The sequence below is a fragment of the Pantherophis guttatus genome, chromosome 1 (genome assembly GCF_059756535.1).
Source record: "Pantherophis guttatus breed Tessera chromosome 1, ASM5975653v1, whole genome shotgun sequence".
NCBI lineage: Eukaryota > Metazoa > Chordata > Lepidosauria > Squamata > Colubridae > Pantherophis > Pantherophis guttatus.
Window position 1 is genome coordinate 196,539,349 of NC_142063.1, and position 20,400 is coordinate 196,559,748.

General features: G+C 36.6%; 1 protein-coding gene across 4 annotated transcripts in view; it reads right to left on the reverse strand.

The window, feature by feature from the left end:
* Positions 1 to 20,400, reverse strand: part of MACROD2 (mono-ADP ribosylhydrolase 2) — a 1,140,895-nt gene that overhangs the window by 484,446 nt on the left and 636,049 nt on the right. For all 4 annotated transcript variants that reach the window (XM_034432401.2, XM_034432402.2, XM_087882285.1 and 1 more), the window contains one exon: positions 10,939 to 10,969. In XM_034432401.2, the coding sequence (XP_034288292.1) occupies positions 10,939 to 10,969 (31 nt within the window). The remainder of the gene's footprint in view (positions 1 to 10,938; positions 10,970 to 20,400) is intronic.

The window sequence follows — 20,400 nt, forward strand, 5'->3', positions numbered from 1 at the left end:
CACGTCATCACAGTGGTGTCACATGGCATATCGGGACTTTTTCCCCCTTTGCTAAACCGGCCGTGAGCATGGCCAGAGCGTGACTCATCCGGACCATGGGCCAGGAGTTTGACAGCCCTGCCTTAAAGAAATGGAGAGGAGCACTCCTCCCTAAAGTCGGTTACAGATAGTGGAATGAAACCTGCAGGGACTCCTTTACCTTTATATAAAGCCCTTAAGAAATCCATAGTGTTAGAAAATAAAAGAAATCAGAAAAGGAGGATGACCAAGAGCAAGATGGATGGACTCAGTTATCGAAGTGATGGATAGACTCTTGAGAGACCTAAGAAGTCAGGTTAGGGAACAAATCATCCTGAAAAATTCCATCTAATTGGTCTCTAATAGTTGGTGGCATATAATTAATCAATCAATCAAAAATATAATCAAAATGAAAAAGCAGTGAGAAGCTACAACTGTTCATCTGGAACTATATGGTTGAACATTCCTACTCATGCCCAAAGGTGCTTTTTCAAAAGGCAACTGGATCGTCTTTGTTTTTCCTTGGAGGTGTTTTGCTTCTCATCCAAGAAGCTTCTACAGTTCTGGAAACTTCTTGGACGAGAAGCAAAACCTCTTCAAGGAAAAAGAAATAAAGTCCAGTTGCCTTTTGAAAAAGCACCTTTGGGACAATCATGACCTCGATGACTGAGAATCTCCATAGGTATTTCTACTTATACACAGTGGGTCAATTGTAGCACCTAAATTAAAGCTAGCAGATTAGCTCATGATGCATTCACTGGTTTCACTAGGAGAGCTATGCTATCCCATGACAGCCAAAAATCAGAAGAAATCTTTTCAGACTAACGTTTTTTTTGAAAAAGGCATTTTCATTTATTTTAATAATAATTATTCTCACTGGGATGTTCGAAGTATGTTATACTAGACATACCTTGTAAGGCGAGTATTATGGAGCTGAAATCTAATGTAATTGCAAAATGCCAGGATCTAGAAGGCTAGGTTTTCGATATTCATGGACCAAGTGAAAGCTGTTATTCCAGTGTACTCCCAGTGAACCTATCATTTTGGTAATAACTTCATCATATCCAAAATCATTCCTCTATGTTCTTGACCTCTCTAATTATCCCTAGTCTCCCAAACGATCATCTATGATTGCTGGTACAGTGAAAAGGGAACATCCTGTAATGCAGGTTGTCAGCCTTTCATACTGATATATCAATGAAAGCAGGAAGAAAGGAGAAACTAAACCTTAAAAAAAAATCTTGAAAAGATGAGAGTGCAAAATCATAGCACTTGAAAGATCAAATATATCAGTTGCAAATTTATTTTTTTAAAAAAATCACTTCTATTTCTTCAGTAAAGAAATTTCCTGAAAATTGTTCCTGTTCCAAATTGTAATTTAGTAAATCTGTTAAATTAGTGGAATATTTTGCAATTTAATGTGCTTCCCTTTGACTTGTGAGATTTTTTAATTTCCATTTTGTGAAATTGTGAGCAAGCAGGACTTTAATAAAAGTACCGGTAAGTCTTTCCACTGACTATACTATTAAAATTAATTTACCTGATAAAAGCCACATTTTATTCTTTCTGTTGAATTTCCTTTGCTAATGATACATTAGCTTTTTTTGTTAATGTGACATTTCCAGATGACAGGTGAAAAGGTTCACAGTAATCAATAGCACACGGTACATTAAGCAAGTGCAGAAGTGATAAAGTCGGATTCTACTTTCCAGGCTGAAATGACCAGTTATCATCAGAAGCCAGATCCACAAATTAAAACTTAAGAAGTTGTTAGAGATCATCCAAATCTGTTTCCTGACTCAGAAATATCCCTAGTTGTTCACTGAAGAAGACTCTACAAAATGTCATTCTTTTTCTTTGGCTGAAATTGTCTTTTCCACTAATATAGTAGCTTTTGTTGTAGATGCGTTCATCTAATGAACAAAAACAAAAAACAGGATTCTCAGAATTGCTTTAGTGACATTGAGAAATATTGCAAAAATCCTTGGTCTTGTTTCTTTTCATCCACAGTATATAAGAAATACTATTTTGTTTCTTGAATATTTTTAATGAAAAAAAAAATTGTAACACATTCTCTGTTGCAAGGAATTAGATTCTTTATGCTAAGCAAATAAAACATTTGTTAAAATTCATATAAAAATATAAAAATAAGAATTAGATCGCTTCTTGTGCTGAAAATTGCAGTGTCTTAGTTAAGTTTTACCTAGCTCAAGAAACATTTGACAACTGATTAAAGTGAGAATATAGAGATACTTTAACAAGTTCTGAGCTATAATATAAGTGGGCTTCTTCATGAGTCACCAAGCTCCACAAAATTCTGTTTAGCATGTAAGCTTCACAATGGTGTATCACTCAGAGTGATGTACCAAACAATGGACCCACTGATAATCAAAGAATATAGACAACTTCTACATCCTGAAAAAGTATTTTTCACAATGCCTATTATTAAGCTGAAATAAGACTGTCAATGGACAGTTCCATAGTTTTTACTCCCCATCCCTTACAAAAAGTTTGAAGCTATTCTGTCACTACTTTTACTTCTGCTGGCCTTGAACCTGATTCGAATAGGCAGGAAATACCACAAGCCAATCAATTGATCTTCCGGCTGACCAACAAACTTTTAAAAATCACAAGCTTGTGTCTTTCCTGTATATTGCTGCACTCTTGAACTAAGAAAAATCCTTTCTTCCCATTCCACACAAAAGAAAAAAAGAAGTGAAATTGCCAGCACCACCCTTTCCACATTTTCAGTGTGCGCTGCATGCATTTGCAAACCAACAACAACAACAAAATTGATACAGAGAAAGCCACCCTGCTGAGAAAGCATCATCAGGCAGTTTCTATTAAAAAGCCTCTGCAAGCTGTGATGTCAGATGTTAAGAGGAGAGAAGATGCTATTTTTACAATGAAAAAGTTTTCACTGTAGCTGTTTATGTCTGTAAATATATTGTGTACTGTAAGTATACCGACTAGTATACAGTCACTATAGGTTTATATGCATGTAATCACCTGAGCACAAAGGCTGGGAGTGGAGACTGCAGTTCAGAGTATGTTGTTTATATAAGCAGGGAAAATAAAGCTCAGTTTTTCTATAAGGTCATGAGTAAATGTTTAAGAGCAGTATATTATATAAAGAGAAAGTTTTGTATATGCTAACAGTTGCAAGAGCATTATATGGTTCTTACTGGAAATGTCATTTGATTCCCTTCTTTGGAAAAATGATTATCCAAGTCATTGGAACATGTTTCAATATCCAAACTGAACTTTGTTATTAAAAACTAAGCCTGACATAGAATTTAATTTAAAGCGGAAATCATTCCTGGACTATTTTATCTGAATTTTATTCAATTTCCAATAGGTTCTTGTTTAGCCCTTTCCACCCACTTCAATAACAGTTTTAAAACTTCCATCAAATCATTTCTATATTTTATTTTCTTCTTTTTAATTTTAACTGTTCTAGTTATCTCTTTCTACATTACTTTTTTTAAATCTATGTGCATTGTATAATATCTTCCTCTCATTCTCATTTTTTGCATCAGTTATCTTCCATAATGAGTAATTTTCCTCATCCAGAGTCTATTTTACCACATTCTTTCATCAAAGCCAGCCACAGTGACTTTGCAGAGTGAGATGGGCAGGATATAAATTAAATAAATAAATAAATATAAATAAATAAACTAAATAAATAAATCCTTTTTCATACTTGCCAATTGTATAAACCCATGTATTTTTGACACTCTGTAATATTATTATTTTTATTCTGTATCCAAAAGCTTCCACAAAGATTTTCTTTATATTCACTTTCATTCTGGAGGGAAATTAATCTGTCTTCTTTTTCATACAAGACTCATACTTTCTCTTCTCACAGTTATTCTGCGAGAGTTATTCTCCCTGTTTTATTTCATTTCCTATATTTGATTTGATGATGATTTTTTTCAAGATCCATTCCTGATGCTACCAAATAATAAATTATTCCATATTCAGAATCTATTGTCTTTCTTGTATCCTTCACTTCTTTTCTCAATACTTCATCATAAACAATTGGATCAAAAGTTTTTGATTAATTCCTTTTCCACAATACTAAACAAAAAAAACTTATGCTTAAACTACCCAGGCTCTTTTCTAAGCAGATGCTCACCAGTTGCTATTCACAGTCATTCATGGGTCTCCAAATGCCAGTTACTCTTTTTGTACAGTCCTGCCTTCTTCCCATCATCCATTCATCTCATCAAACAGAATAATGAATGTTCTACAATTTTTCACAAAACTGTGCAATCTTTTTCATAAACCACAAAATCTTTCTAAGTTTTCCTTGATACCATTCACTAATGTATAACTTATAACTATAACTGCCTACTTTCACTGCCTATGAAACCTAAATAATAATAATTAATAATTTCTGAAATCTATGTTAGCCTTTTAATTCTGCATCTAATTTATCAATTGCACAAGATTAGAATACTTTCATTCAGATGTATTATGTCCTTCCCCTTTTTCTTATTTTCACAAGAGGCAGCAGATCTGTTTTTCTTTCGTTTCATTTCATTTGTTGATTCATGCTATTTACCATTTATTCTCCTTATATTTCAAGTCATTATTTACCATATGCCATGGCTGTCACCATATGGGTCCATAGGTATTGGCTTCTGTTGTCCATCAAGGCTTAGATCAATTAAAACTTTAACATAATGCATTTATTAAGATAGAGAACATCCTGTGACATAAATAAATTTGTATCACTAATTCACTTCAGTAACAAAAAGAATATTATTTTTTCTCCTCATACCCAGTAGATGTTTAGGACATCTGCAGACATTTGTCTTCCTAGCTTGTGGTGAAGGAGAATATAGTATAGTGTGAGAATAATGTATTTATAACAAGACTTCCTATGGATTTTGAAATTTAGAGTCAAATGATAGGGAAACATGAGAGCCAATTTATTTGGCAGAAAACACAAATTTATAAATCTCCTATAGTATTTCACCATTCAGTAAAACTAGAATAAGAAAGTTGCAGATCAAAGAATTGAATTTAATAGCTTTAAACTTCTTTTTGAAGTCAACTTCTGGGCTAAATATGTCTTATTAATACTCATTTTAGAGGGTGAGAATTAATCAGTGGACATCCTGCTAATAATTTCTATGCATGTAGGAAATATTCCACAGGGCAATTGAATGAAGAAACCCTGTGGAAGATGGGCAGCACACAGTTCAAAATAAGATCACCATTTAATAATGTATGTGACAAATTCCTACAGAATATTTAATCAAATTACTGAAATACTTTATTCTAATAGCCCCCAAGTAGCAGCTACATTAAATAAGAATTCCAAAATCAATCAATATAATAATCATTCCCAAAACCTATTCTAAAGAGACTCTTAAAAACTCTTTTCTCATGATTACACTAAAGCACTCTTCATGTAAAATGGTGTATCAGAAACCCACAATGGGAAATGAATACAAAGACTATCCCTGTCACTTAATTTGTGAATAACTTATGGACACTCCAATAGAGATTTCAGAGGTAGAAAATGTTTCTACGGATGGAAATAAGAAACCATCAAAAGCTATACCCTCAATCCCCCCTTCAACCAATTTTAGAGATGTATGTGTGTTTGTGTGGAGGCTAAAGATATGAATGAGAGTGGACAGAGACTCAAATACTGATGCATTCCACTCATAACTCTGCAGTTTGTATGGAGGTAAAACATCCATAGTGACGCCAATCCATATTTCATTTAGATGTTGACTATATTGCAACTTGATTTATGAGCAGGATCAGTGGTGGGTTTCAAAATTTTTATTACTGGTTCTGTGAATGTGGCTTGGTGGGCATGGCATGGCTTGGTGGGCATGGCAGGGGAAGGATACTCTAAAATCTCCATTCCCACCCCACTCCGGGGGAAGAATACTGCAAAATCTCCATTCCCTCCCCAATCCAGGGGAGGTTACCGCAGCTGGGATTTGGGAGGCAGAGAATAGATGAGGGCGGGGCCAGTCAGAATTTTTACTACCGAACTACTCTGAACTACTCAAAATTTCCGCTACCGGTTCTCCAGAACTGGTCAGAATCTGCTGAAACCCACCTCTGAGCAGGATATGGAGGTGATGGTTAAAAAAAATCTCCCAAGCTACATTCATAGAGAGAATCTAAAGGATTTCTAAAAATTATTCGAAACAAACAAGAATATTAAAATATATTAAAAAATATATAAACCTTTTGTGAGAATGAAGTCTAACCTATAGAGGAAATCCCCAAATAGAGATTAATATGTTCTTGGGGTGCATTTACCTGGAATATTGAAATAACCCAGACAAATGAAAGGAAATGGGAAGGTGAAACATCACTAATTCTACATTTCCCCATTGTTGCATCAATCAAGAAAAAGGAAAAGGAATGTTTGAAATTAGCTGTTTTCAAAAATGGTGTGCTTTGAAAGAAATAGGCAGATATTCTTTTTTAAAATCCTAGCAGTCTCAGAAAACACATAAGTACATATCTTCTCAATTTTTGCAGTTTTCACAGATAATCTTAGATCATTTCTGATTCAATATGAAGTTAAGAGGCACTGTGGAAAAACTGCATGACATTTGCCTATTTACTGGTTTATTCACATTCTATTTCAAGAAAACCTATCACTTATAAATTTATATTTTCTCTGTTTTATCCTGCAGACTGATTTGCATCAATGTAACCAAATGGTCAGAAAAATACTATTTAATTGCTAAACTTACTATTATTACAATTAAAAAATGAGGTGATTGGGAAACAGAGTAAAATGGCAATTTTCATCAAGGTTCTTGGGCAATCTTGGACAATAAAAGTGACATGAAAGACTATTCCAACCATCAAACCACAGCCTTGATACAAACTTGTAAGTAAAACTTTACTGAAGATAATCCAACAATGTTTGAATCCAACCGCCAACAGAGAACTGCCTTATGTACAATCAGAATTGATCATATTGCCAATCTACATTGGACGATGGAAAAAGTAAAAGAATACCAAAAAGATCTCTACAGGTGCTTCATTGACTACACAAAAGCCTTTGACTGTGTTGACCATGACAAACTCTGGAAATGCCCCAAAGAACTGGGAATATCACCATACCACATCCAGCTCATTGAGTCATTGTACTCTAATTAGGAAGCTACTGTAAGAACCATATAGGGAGGCACATAATGGTTCAGAATTGGAAAAGACACGTGGCAATGCTGCCTCTTGCTGTCTATACCATTCAAGATGTACACATAAATAGTTATGAAAAATGCACATTTGGAGTAATCTACCATTGGGGTTAAAATTGGTGGTTGGAATATCAACAACCTCCAATGTACAGGTGATACAACATTGCTCACGAAAAGCAAGGGGGACCTGGAGTGGTTAATCCTGAAAGTCAAAGATGAAAATGAAAATTTTGGACTGTATTTTAACATCAAGAAAACGAAGAGAATAAGAACTGCAGTGAACACATAGGTCAGAGTGCAGATCATCGAAACAGTAAAAGAAATCATCTTCCTGGGCTTTAAAATTGACCAAAGTGGTGACTGCAGCCCTGAAATCAGAAGACATATAGCACATGGAAGAACTGCAATGTCTGGCATGAAGAACATTTGGAAGAGTAAAGACATCAGCCTCACAACCAAATGCAGATTAGTTAACACAGTATTTTTTCCAGTTGTTACTTATGGCTGACTTGAACTCTGAAAAAGATAGGAGAAGGGTGGATGCCTTTGAACTGTATTGCTGGAGGTGACTATTACACACCCCATGGACTGCAAAAATAAGAAACAAAGAAATCCTAGACTGAACCTCACCAAAAATATCACATGAAGCCAAGATCGCCAAACAGAGGCTGTCATACTTTGGTCATGTCATGTGAGCTGACTCACTCAAAAAGTCAATCACATTGGGATTGATCACAGAAAAAGGAGAAGTATTCATAAAAAATAACACCGGGATGACCATGGCAGATCTGAAGGAGGTGATGTGAGACAGAGTGCTGATCTGTGAGAGTTGAAAACAACTGAATGGCTGATGACATCTTGGGAAATCAAGAATAAATAAAATGTGAACAATAAAAGGAGTATTAATAATTAAATTTAATAATTAAACTGCTGGGGAAGATCATCCAATGATACGGGGTGGGATATCAGCAGTATGCTGATGATACCCAGATGTATATCTCCACCCCGCATCATTTCAGTGAAGCAGTGGATGTGATGTGCCAATGCCTGAGGGCTGTGAGAGTCTGGATGGGAGTCAACAGACTCAGACTTAACCCAGACAAGACCGAGTGGCTGTGGGTATTGCCATGTCAATTGTCCATCCTTAGCCCTGGGGGGGGGAGAAGCTGTCCCCCTCAGAACGGGTTTGCAATTTGGGTGTCCTCCTTGACCCACAGCTGAGATTAGAGCAACACCTGGCAGCTGTGGCTAAGGGGACCTTTGTACAAGTTCGCCTTATACACCAATTGCGACCCTACCTGGATCGGGAGGCTCTTCTCAGAGTCACTCATGCCCTTGCCACCTCACGGTTGGATTATTGCAACGCGCTCTACATGGGGCTACCCCTGAAAAGTGTTTGGAGACTACAGTTGGTCCAGAATGCAGCCGCTCGAGTGGTCGTGGGTGCACCTAGGTACTCCCACATTACACCAATCCTCCATGAACTGCACTGGCTTCCTATCGGTCTTCAGTCACAATTCAAGGTGTTGGTTATTACCTTTAAAGCCCTATATGGCTTAGGGCCAGGCTATCTTCGAGACCGTCTTCTACCGCATAGTTCCCAGCGACCGGTAAGATCCCACAGGGTTGGCCTCCTCCGGGTCCCGTCAGCTAAATAATGTCAGCTGGCGGGTCCATGGGGGAGGGCCTTCTCTGTGGCTGCTCCAGCTCTCTGGAATCAGCTACCTCCTGAGGCCCGGACTGCTTCCACCCTACTGGCCTTCCGGAAAATGGTGAAAACCTGGCTTTTCCGGCAGGCTTGGGGCCGTTGATCTCGCCACTGCGATCTTGCGAGATCCGGCCATGAGCAGTGTGTATGGGTTTTTTAACGTTTTTTATTGTATATTGTTCATATTGTCTTTGTTGTAAGCCGTCCAGAGTCCTCGGAGAGTTGGGCGGCATAGGAATACGAATAATAAATAAATAAATAAAATAAAATTAATGTTTGGTTCCTTTTTGCAAATTGCAGTCATTACAGTCTCCTATACAAGTTTAGTACCTTACTATACCTTACTATGAACTTCTGACTTTCTACTTCTGAAAAGAAGGTTATGGAATTTGACACCTTCACTTGGCCTATAGAATTCTGAGGAGATAGATATTTTTATTCATAAAGAGAATTTAAATGCCCTTAACATTGTGAGAAAACTGATACCAAAACATTGTGATTTAAATGCTTTCTGGTTCTATAATTTTCTTAAAACAGTGACATAGCTTTTGACCATTAACTAGACATTTCATATGTCAGGTAATTTTTTGCAGTTCTGAAAGTTCAGCTTCATTTTTATTGTTAATAAACACTAAAATATTGACAGAATAGGTGTGCTTACGTACGCTGGAAGTTACGGGTATGCAATAGCTTGAGAGGCAACAGAGAGATATTCTGGATGCTTGCCATAGACATTAAATTTGGGAGCATCAACTGTAGTTCTATCACATGGCAAGTTTGAGTTTGTTTCACAATCCCTCAAGTAAAGTCTTGTGAATCATAAGCATGCCTATCCATTTGGGCTCTAATATTCAAAGCAAGTGGCAACATTATTCATGTACTATATGCATACAAAATCAGAAAGAAATATCAGGTATGAGGCCAGTGCAACTAGCAAAGGGATCTCTCTCAGGCCTCAACTATTGCAAGATTTACTAGGGCAGTGATAGCTAACCTGATGGCCATCGCGTGCCAAAAGTGGGGGGAGCGCGGGGAGATCGTGCACGCATGTGCCCACACCCATAATTCTATGCACCCTACCCCCCGCATGAGCGTGTGATCCACCTACACTTCCCCCCTCTTTTGGCACACAATGGCACAGTGGACCCGGTAGGCCCGTTTTTCGCCCTCGCCAGGCTCCAGAGGCTTTCTAGGAGCCTGGGGAGGGTAAAAACAGCCTTCCCCACCGCCAAAAATAAAGGCTGAGAGGACTTGTAGTTCACATAGTCTAGTCCCCTACTCAGTGTCGTACAAGGCAGTATGAAATAATTTCTTTCTGCCCTTCAGTTTTATTACCAAATATAAGATCACAACTAGGTATTTCTAAAAACAAACTTGCCTTAATTATTTTCCCACCAGAATGCCCCTGTTATCTTATGTAGCTAGAAAAATTGCTTCAGGATAACCAAATCATGTTCTTAATCCATATAGCACAATTCTATCTACTTAAACTGGCATGATAAAGAACTCTAAAAGCTTTGCTAGTTCTGGAGTCTAATATTGTTTTATTAAAAATGCAAAGGATTGAAGCTGAAACTGAAGTTCAGACATATCATATGCTCTTACAACCGAGTCATGATTCTTTTTTCACGACATTCATTCATTTACTCAGTTTATATTGCCATGGGTCTTGCCAGCAAATAGTAACAATTGATATATCATTTTGCTCATGCTATAGTGAGCATCAGAAATACATTACGCACATGAAACTCACCAAGTTGTATATATTGAGCGCTATTCACATCAAAGTAATGGCAGTTTTGAATCCAATCAAAACAGCTTATTCTTGTCAACATAAAGTCATAAATGCTTCCAAAACAAGAACAATCTTTTGAGATTTTGCTAATTTTGTAATTTTTGAGCACGGCACAGTTTAACAGCATAGACTGCCCCACTAATTCATGGAGTATAAATAAAAACAAAAGGGAGAGAGGGAAATCACTGTTTAAAGTTATGTAGAAATTCACAGTCTGTTTTACATACCATAAATGCCTGTTGAGATACATGGGAAAGCCTGTAAGACAAAAAAAAAGATATATATATATATATATATATATATATTCAATATTTTTTAGAAGTACTTATCACATACAATGATTTAGTATAAGGAAGCTATAGCTGCTTAATATGAAGAAATATCCACATTTAAGTCATCAAGTCTTCATGAAATATAACCCAATCTACTGAAAGAAGTAGTCGGTCTAGAAATCAGAAAGTCATTGCAAATTTTCTTTCAAAACTGAACAAGAGCAAATAAGCTCTCAGCACAGCACTTTATGGAAAAAGATAAACTTTTAGTACCTTGCTAAATGTGAAAAAATGAGAGGTCTGGAGAATGTGTGCTTTTAATGAAATTGTCTACAATAACTAATAAGCTTTTAGTATAATTACAAAATTATGGATTTGTCAGCTTTTAAATGAAACTCACCTGAAGCCAATGTCATTTGCTAAGAAACTACTGTAATGTTTTTCTTTCAAAGCATAAACCATTTAGTACTTAATAGGAATACAGTAGGAATGTAGTAGATATATAATTTGATTTTCAGCAATCTTTCTGAAGACATTCTTATACTCAAGATATATTTATCTGTTTGTATCCTACCCTTCTTATTCCAAAGGAAAGCTTTCCCTCATATACTATTTTTTTTCCATAGCTATGATTCTGTGAGATGGAGTAGACTGAGATGAAGTGTGATCCACTTCAATGATTATTTCTTCTTCTTCTTCTTCTTCTTCTTCTTCTTCTTCTTCTTCTTCTTCTTCTTCTTCTTCTTCTTCTTCTTCTTCCTCCTCCTCCTCCTCCTCCTCCTCCTCCTCCTCCTCGCATATTCCCGCAGGTGCAGGGTTCACTTTTTGGATCATTGAACGCAAAGTGGTGTTCAATGATCCAAAAAGTGAACCCTGCACCTGCGGGAATATGCTAGGAAGATCCAATGATCATTCAATGATGCGGACGCAGGCCCACAGCTTGCATATCTTTGTTGATGGTGCCTTGCCATCTCTGTTTTGAATGCTCACAAGGTCGCCTGCCATTCACTTCTAGTTGATAGGCAGTCTTGGCCATGGTGGAAGGTGCTGCTCTCTGGATATGTCCTTACCAGCAGAGTTGGTCTTCTCTCATCTTCTCTATAATTGGTGACAAACCAAAATGCTATTGAATGTTGTCATTTGTGATGTGGTCAAGAAGGGAGATGCCCGATATCCAATGGAACATTCAGTGCCATACAGTGCCACAGGGCAGATGCCTTGTCTTGATAATTTGTTTTGTCTTGTCTTGATGATTAATTCCTATTAATCACTTCAATGATTACCAACATGTGTTTATTGCACAATAGAATCAGAAGATAACAGTAGCCATATCAGCCAGGTTCAACAGGCTTCACATATTAGGAAAGAGTTGGTAGAAAGGAAAAAAGTGTTTGAAAGCTGCTGCCTATGACCAATGACTGGAAGGCTGTGTTAATGGTTTAGGCATTTACTCAGAAGTGATATACTTCTTCAGTGTCATTTTAGTTTTACCCGATGAAGACAGCATAATGTTTTTCTATGGTCCATGATATGTTATTTATTATTTTATTATTAATATTTAAACTATTAATTTTATTACTGTTTTGGAGTAATGCAAGCTATTTCTGCAAGCTGCTCAGAATCAGACATGGATGGAGTAGCATATCAACTTAGTAAACGAAATCAATACAGTTAGAAAATAATTTTTGAAACCATTTTGGAGAAATACAAGAAACTGACTTTGATTTAACCGAAGCTATTGATGGGCATATGAGTGCAAACTATCCAACTTCATATATTGTATTTTAATAATAATAAAAAATAAGACTTCTATATGTGTTCCTAATCCACTCTAATTCGCAGGAAAGCTAAAACAAACTTTGTGTCATAGTTTTAGTTCAGCACTTTAAGAAACTTCATTCAAATGCATTAAACATCTGTGTAAACTACCAATGTAATATTTGAGAGCATTGAGGATTCCTGGCATTGCATTCTGTTTGGTTTTGTGCTGACTTCAATATTGGTAGGATATTAATTTTATGCAATTTATGCTTGTATTTTTAAGATCTGGTCGAATTTTTGTATGCATTACAGATATTAAATGGGATCACAATACATCTAAGGGTGGTTAATGAATACAAAGAAAGATTAGAAGCCAATGACAGACAACAGCACATGATTTATATTACTTTGTTTCAGGAATACTGTTTACCTGAACCACATTTTTATCTAAGCTAAACTTTGTATTCTCTCTAGTACACTTCACATATGGCTATGCTGTAGAAGCAAAAAAAAACAACCCCAAAATGGATTATTATGTTGACAATATAACTGCCTATCTGCACAGTAATTCACTTTGTTTTCTCTCCATATACGTATATGTCATGTTAGCATGGCTCACTGAGACATAAATTAACCAACTACATTTTAGCCAACCGTAATGTGCAAGGCTAACCCATGTGGATAGTTTACAGTTTAGTTTGTTGCATGAATCTATAAAACAGGGTAAATCTTGTACTCTAAACACATAATAACTAAACTCAACAGCAGAAAAATGGAGGGGAAGTCTTCCCCATCCATCATTTTCTCCATAGCTAAGAAAGATACACTGTTTTCTTCTTCTTACTCTAAAAAAATGAAGAAACCTTTTTTCCTCAGAGCACCTTATATTCAAGGTGGAGTTTTAATAACAATGCAAATGTCTTTTTTTCTTCTGTGCTCTTCAAAATGTAAGGCCTTTCCTTCATGATTCACTGTAAACAGTAATTTTGTTGTTTGACATAAGATAGCATAAACCCTTCCTCCTTTACATATTTTTTTCTGAATGTTATGCATTTTTAACTGTGGGTTGTTATGTAGCCTAGTCACCTTGAAAACCTCACCAAATTTTGAAGAAAATATCTATTTAGAAAAAAAAAAAAGATTATAGGCTGTCATACTGAAAAGCAGCCAATAGCCTGGGACAGAAATAGAGATGGCAAATGAAATTCAATATCCTAAAATTCTAAACAAAGACATATTAAACTGAAAACTTCATTGAAAATCCCACTTGTTATCATGATTTTAGCATCAAGTAGAAAGGATTTGTCACAGTCTAACATTGATTAACATCTTCATAAATTATTTGGATGTGGGAGGTGAAAAACAGTTTCAAAAAAAGTACAGATGGCACAGCTAAAGAATGCAGCTAACCCGTTACAACATGTAAGAATCTACAAGTATACAACATATACTGACATTTCTAAAAGAGTAAATGTTCTAAAGTCATAAACCAAAATATTTTCCATCACATGGAAAATTAGGATCAATACAAATTGAATGGCAATACAACAATTTAATTTTGCAGGGGGGAAAAAATAAAAGAATTCTTTCTTGACTATTGATAAAGAGGTGGCACATGTGAATACATACAATGTTTTGTTTCAATATTATTGGAAAATCTGTAGAATTTCAAACTCTGTTGGGGTGCTACATTGTCTAAGCAGCAGTAACCAAACAGAAGCAAGACTAATGGGGAGAAAAAATGGGGAGTGGGGGAATGAAATATAAGAGAGAAAGTTGAAGGAGCAAGACGTTCATTTTTATGCTTTGAAAACAAATTAAAGGACAATATGGTAACAATTTGCTAAAATATAAAACGCTGTCATGATAGGAAATAGAGAAAAATGGCTTGCATTTGCTCCGAAGGACAGGGCAATAGATAATAAGTTTGAGGTGCCAGAAGTTGAACTGAAATTAAATGGTATGAAGCATTTCCAAACAGATGTTGAACTGACAAAAAACAAAACAAAAAAAAAAACCCACCTTCACAAAACTATAATCAAGTCCTCTCCTAAAAGCTGTTATAGCATCATAGAATGGCTATGTGATCTGGAGAGGACAAAGGAAAGTAAAGTAAAGACAGAGCTACTGTTCCATCAAGATTCTTCTAGTCCTCTTTTTTGTCCCTTGCACTGTCCTTGAAGGTGCAGGTCCAAGGCTTGTGATTATTTCTGGACTGGTGGTTCCTGCTAGATCATCAGGTGCAGGCCATCACCACGTTATGGTCTTGTCCAGCTTTGGCTGCCATGCCAACTGCAGCCTTATGGAAGAATCTGACCACAGTGGCTCCTGCCCTATTATCACCCTATTGGGCTATTGCAACACATTCTACATGTGGCTTCCTTTAAAGACTATCTGGTAGTGTTAATTGCTACCAAAAGCAATGGCTAAGGTATTCATGGGTGTTTACCAGGAAGCACATATTGTACCTGTTTTGGGAGCTCTGCTTTGGCTTCCTGTTTCTTGGAGAAGCATACTGGAGAAGCAGCTGTTTTCTCCCCTTTTCAGGAGGGGGTGTCATTTGATGGTTGCTTGGTGATGATAGGATTGGCCTCCTGGAATGGCCTCCCAGTGGAGATTCATCTATCTCCAACATTGCCTGCCTTTCAGAAAAAGCTGAAGACACTTCTTTCCCAGAACATTTTGGGGGCTGGATCCATATGTTGTGGCAGCGTTTAATTTTATATTGTTATTGCACATTATTATTTTGTGAGTCACTGAGCGTACTATGATTGAGTTGATATACATCTGATGAAATAAAATCCACCATAAATAACTTTTCTACTCTCACTTACCAAAGATCAATGGCATGATTTTCTAACATTTTGTGAAGGGAAATACTAAAACTAGTCTAAAACCTAATAGGCTTCTGTCATAAGAACTAGGAACCCACAGTCCAATCCCAGGAGCTGAAGAACAATAGAAATAAGAAAATCAGCCAACTTTATATCATAACTCCACCAACTACAACCTTCAGCAATTCTAGAAATATTAAGCATGGACCCCCAACAATCAAAAGGTCCCTACAGTATAGGAATTCTGTGGTACAAATCCCCTTGACTTTTGCAATGCAGATAGATTGTCTGAAGCATTTGAATATGAAGTGAACATGAACATCAGATAGGCAGACTGACAGACCAAACAATGGAGGCATTGTTTTTAACGTTGTGTTTGCCATTGATGCTCTTTGATTTGGTAAAGGGTGTGTGTGTGTCTGCCTTTGAATCATTGTTGACTCCTGTCAACTGCCTGAGTCAAGTCCCTGCAGTTTTGTTGGCAATATTTCAGAAATGATTTGCCCTTGCCTTCTTCCTAGGGCTGAGATAGAGTGATTTATTTATTTATTTAAAGGATTTATACGGCTACCCCACACTCTCAGTGACTCTGGGTGGCTTACAAACAATAAAAAATCTAATATAAAAAGGGTAATATTGGCCCAGATGGTTTTGTGCTTAAGGTGGGATCAGAATTCACTACTATGACTACACCAAACTGGCTCTCTATGGTATCCTTACATGTTATGAATTTGCTTTTCATAATAGAATCAGCGAAGAATTTAAGGGAAATGAAAACTGTAAAGAGGGAGGACCAAGACTTTTGCTCAAACATAGGGATTTCTCTTGGTCTCCTCTATCCCCATTGTTCCACAATTTTGATTGGCTAACATATTCCTTCATAAGAGGAAGGATACAACCAAATACCTTAGAACCAAACTGACTAATATTAATATGTTCCAGTTTCCCAGCACCTATTCACTTCAAAGGCAAACATCAAACATAATTTGATCACATTTTAGGAATTTACTGTCTTGAAAAGAACTGTGTATTTTAGTAAAATTTGACAGTATATTAGAAGAAGCTTCCCTGGATGTTTAACAAAATATGCCCTTGAAAGAAAAGTAGGAAGTTGTGAAAGTAATATGATCCAATACCTTTTTCTGCATTTCTATTATCTGTTGGAGCATTTCTCTCAACAATAAAGTTCTAGTTTGTACATTTTCCAGAACAGTTATGCAAAGAAAGTTGTATAATTCTCGACATTCACATGCAGAGAGATAGAATTTCAAAAACTAAGAATCATATGGAGAAAAATTAGTGACCGGTGTTCTTAAAAAGTGTAGATAATCCTTATGCTACCTTTGAAAGTGATGACATTATTTTTTAAATAAAGATTTCCCTTTTTCATTTCCCTTTTCAGTTTTTCTCTGCTTTTCCATTGTCTACAATGTAGTAGTTTGTTGAAGTTTTTCTACAATAATGTTTTGAGTTTGTTTACTCATGTCAGAAGCATCACAATTAAAGTAAAGCATACTATATGACATAAAATATAAATAAAATAATAAAATATAAAATACAAGATTAAAATATATACAAATAACAGAATAACAGAGTTGGAAGGGACCTTGGAGGTCTTCTAGTCCAATCACGCATGCTCAAGCAGGAAACCCTATACCATTTCAGACCAGTGGTTGTCCAATCTCTTCTTAAAAACTTCCAGTGTTGGCGCATTCACAACTTCTGGAAGCAAGTTGTTCCATTGATTAATTGTTCTAACTGTCAGGAAATTTGTCCTGGTTGCTTCTAGGTTGTTTCTCTCCTTGATTAGTTTCCATCCATTGCTTCTTGTCCTGCCTTTGGTGCTTTGGAGGATAGCTTGACTCCCCCTTCTTTGTGGCAAACCTGAGATATTAGAACACTGCTATCATGTCTCCCCTAGTCCTTTTTTTCATTAAACTAGACATACCCAATTCCAGCAACTGTTCTTTATATGTTTTAGCCTCCAGTTCCCTAACCAACTTCGTTGCTCTTCTCTGAACTTTCTAGAGTCTCAACATTTTTTTTAATCATGGCGACCAAAACTGGATGCTGTATTCCAAAGTGTGGCCTTACCAAGGCATTATAAAGTGGTATTAATCCTTCACATGATCTTGATTCTATCCCTGTTTATGCAGCCTAGAACTATGTTTTGGCAGGTAAAGCACACTGCTGGCTCATATTTAAGTGATTGTTCACTAGGACTCCAAGATACCTCTCACAGTTATTACTATTGAGCCAGGTACCACCTATACTATATCTGTGCATTTCCCTTTTCTTGTCTAAATGTAGAACCTTACTTTTTTGCACCATTGAATTTCATTTTGTTAGATAGTCCCCAGTGCTTAAGTCTGTCAAAATCCTTCTGTAACTTAAGCCTATCTTCTGGAATGTTGGCTATTCCTGCCAGCTTGGTGTCATCTGCATATTTGATGAGTTCTTCAACTATCCTCTCATCCAAATCATTGATGAAGATGTTGAAGAGTACTGGGGCTAAAACAGGGCCTTGGGGTACCCCACTGCATACTTTCCTCCATGTAGATGCAGTTCCATTGAGGATTACACATTGAGTGCAGTTGGTCAGCCAGTTACAAATTCACCTGCTGGCAATGCTCTCTTACCCATATTTTTCTATCTTATCAAGCAGTAGGTTGTGGTCTATTTTAGCAAATACCTTACTGAAGTCGAAGTAAATTATCCACAGCTTTTTTCTGGTCCACTAGTTTTGACACTTTGTCAATAAGACAAAGTGCAATAAGACAAATGCAATAAGATTTGTCTGGCACAACACCGACAGGCCCATGTTGGCTTTTAGTTATGATTTTGTTTGCCTTCAGGCAGTGGTGGGATTCTGCCGGTTCTAGGTGGTTCGGCTGAACCGTTTGTTAAATTGCTGGCTCACCCTGCCCCTTACCCTGCCCCTCCGCACCACTATTTATTGCTGATAAATAGTGGTGGGCGAGGGATGGGTGAGCCAGCAATTTAACAAACGGTTCAGTGTTTTTTTGTAATTTTATTGGCCAGCGGAGCTTCAGCATAGGTTAATTAGCCCGTTTAGATTGGCCTCCCGACTCTCAGCTGATTTGCTCTCAGCTGTTTTGCTCAGGGCTCTGCTGCTTGCTTGCAAAGAGTGCTAGAGCAGATTTTTTTCCCCTAGCTATGCTGAAAAACGAAACTGAAAGTAAAGCAGGCTGTTGGCTTTGCTGTTTGCTGCAACGTTGGAAAATTAGGCAGGCAGATTTCTTTTCTTTTTCCTCATCAGAAAAGGTAGGTGCAAACAATGGGAAATTTAGGGAAAAAGAGGAGAGTTCAAGATTTTAAAACACAAAAGAAAAAAAAGCTCTATTTAACTAGGGAATTGTAATAATTGAGATACTATTAATTGTATATTGTGTTGAAAGCAGAAATGGTTAAGTTGTGGTTTGGAGGAATATATAAGGGAAATTATTTGGTTTATTATTATTGATAAATATAATTAATTGATTTGTAAGAAATTGGATTGCATGGAAATAATTGGAATATTCATGTTCATATTGATTAATATACAAAAAAGATATATAACTAATTGATTTATATTAAAATGTTGAATTTATATTAAACAACTGTAATATTACATAATTAACCAATGTGAGGATGGATATAAAAATAGATGACAATGGGAAGGGGTATAATATAGAATAGAAGGGAAAAATTGAATTTGATTAAGATTAGAGATGAGGATGAAGGGTAATATTGGTTTTTTAAAAAAATAGATAAGGAATAAATATGGCAAAAAGGAAATATAGAAATTGTAAATTTAATTGAAATGACTAAACACTGTTTAAATTTGTGAACTGGCCAAATACTCTGTTCAAAGAAAATAAATTGTATGTTAGTATGTGTGTTTCTAATTATTGCTATTTATTCATATTTGTTCTCTTTTATTCTTTAAAGTTTAACAATTCATTCTTTATCTTAATATCTTAATATTTGTTTGGGGTTGCCTTTCTTCCATTTCATCTTTTTTACTGTACAGCAATCTTTCTCCTCAAACCTACCATCTCTCTCTTTTCTTTCTTTCTTACTTTCTTTCCCCTCATTCTTCTCCTTCCTACTTCCTCTTCCTTTCCCCTTCTCCTCCTCTCTTCCTCCCTCTCTTACCCTCACTCCTACTCAAATTTCCCTTCCCTTCCTTCCTCCCTTCTCTTCCTTCCCTCTCTCTCCTTCTTTCTTCCATCTCTCTTCTACTTCCTTCATCCCTCTCTATTGCTGTATCCTTTTGTGCATATGGATTACTCAGAGGGCTGAAAAAGTTATTTTTGACTGGTCCTCGCACTTTTGACCACTCCTAGAACTTATGACTGTTCTCACATTTTATGTTTTGCGCCCTGTCTTGTCACTGTGGTGAAGACAAGTAGTAGTGAAATGACTGACACGGTTGTTAAGAATGCCGCAACGGGCATAAATGTGAGGATGGTCATAAGTGTGAGGACCAGTCAGAAATGACTTTTTTCAGCCCTCTGAGTAGTCCCTATGCACATAGCCACACCCACCCGGTCACATGACCAGCTAGCCACGCCCATCAGGTCACATGACCACCAACCCACACCCCCAACTAAGCCACGCCCACAGAACCGGTGGGGTTTTAAAAAAATTGAATCCTCTAGGTGTTCACATATTTGTTGCTAGATTACCTTTTCCAGAATCTTCCCAGGTATTGAGGTCAGGCTGATAGATCTGTAGTTTACTAGATCTATTTTTTTTCTTCTTTTTTTGAAGATGGGAACTTTTCCAGTCCTCTGGTAGTTCCCCTGTTCTCCAAGAT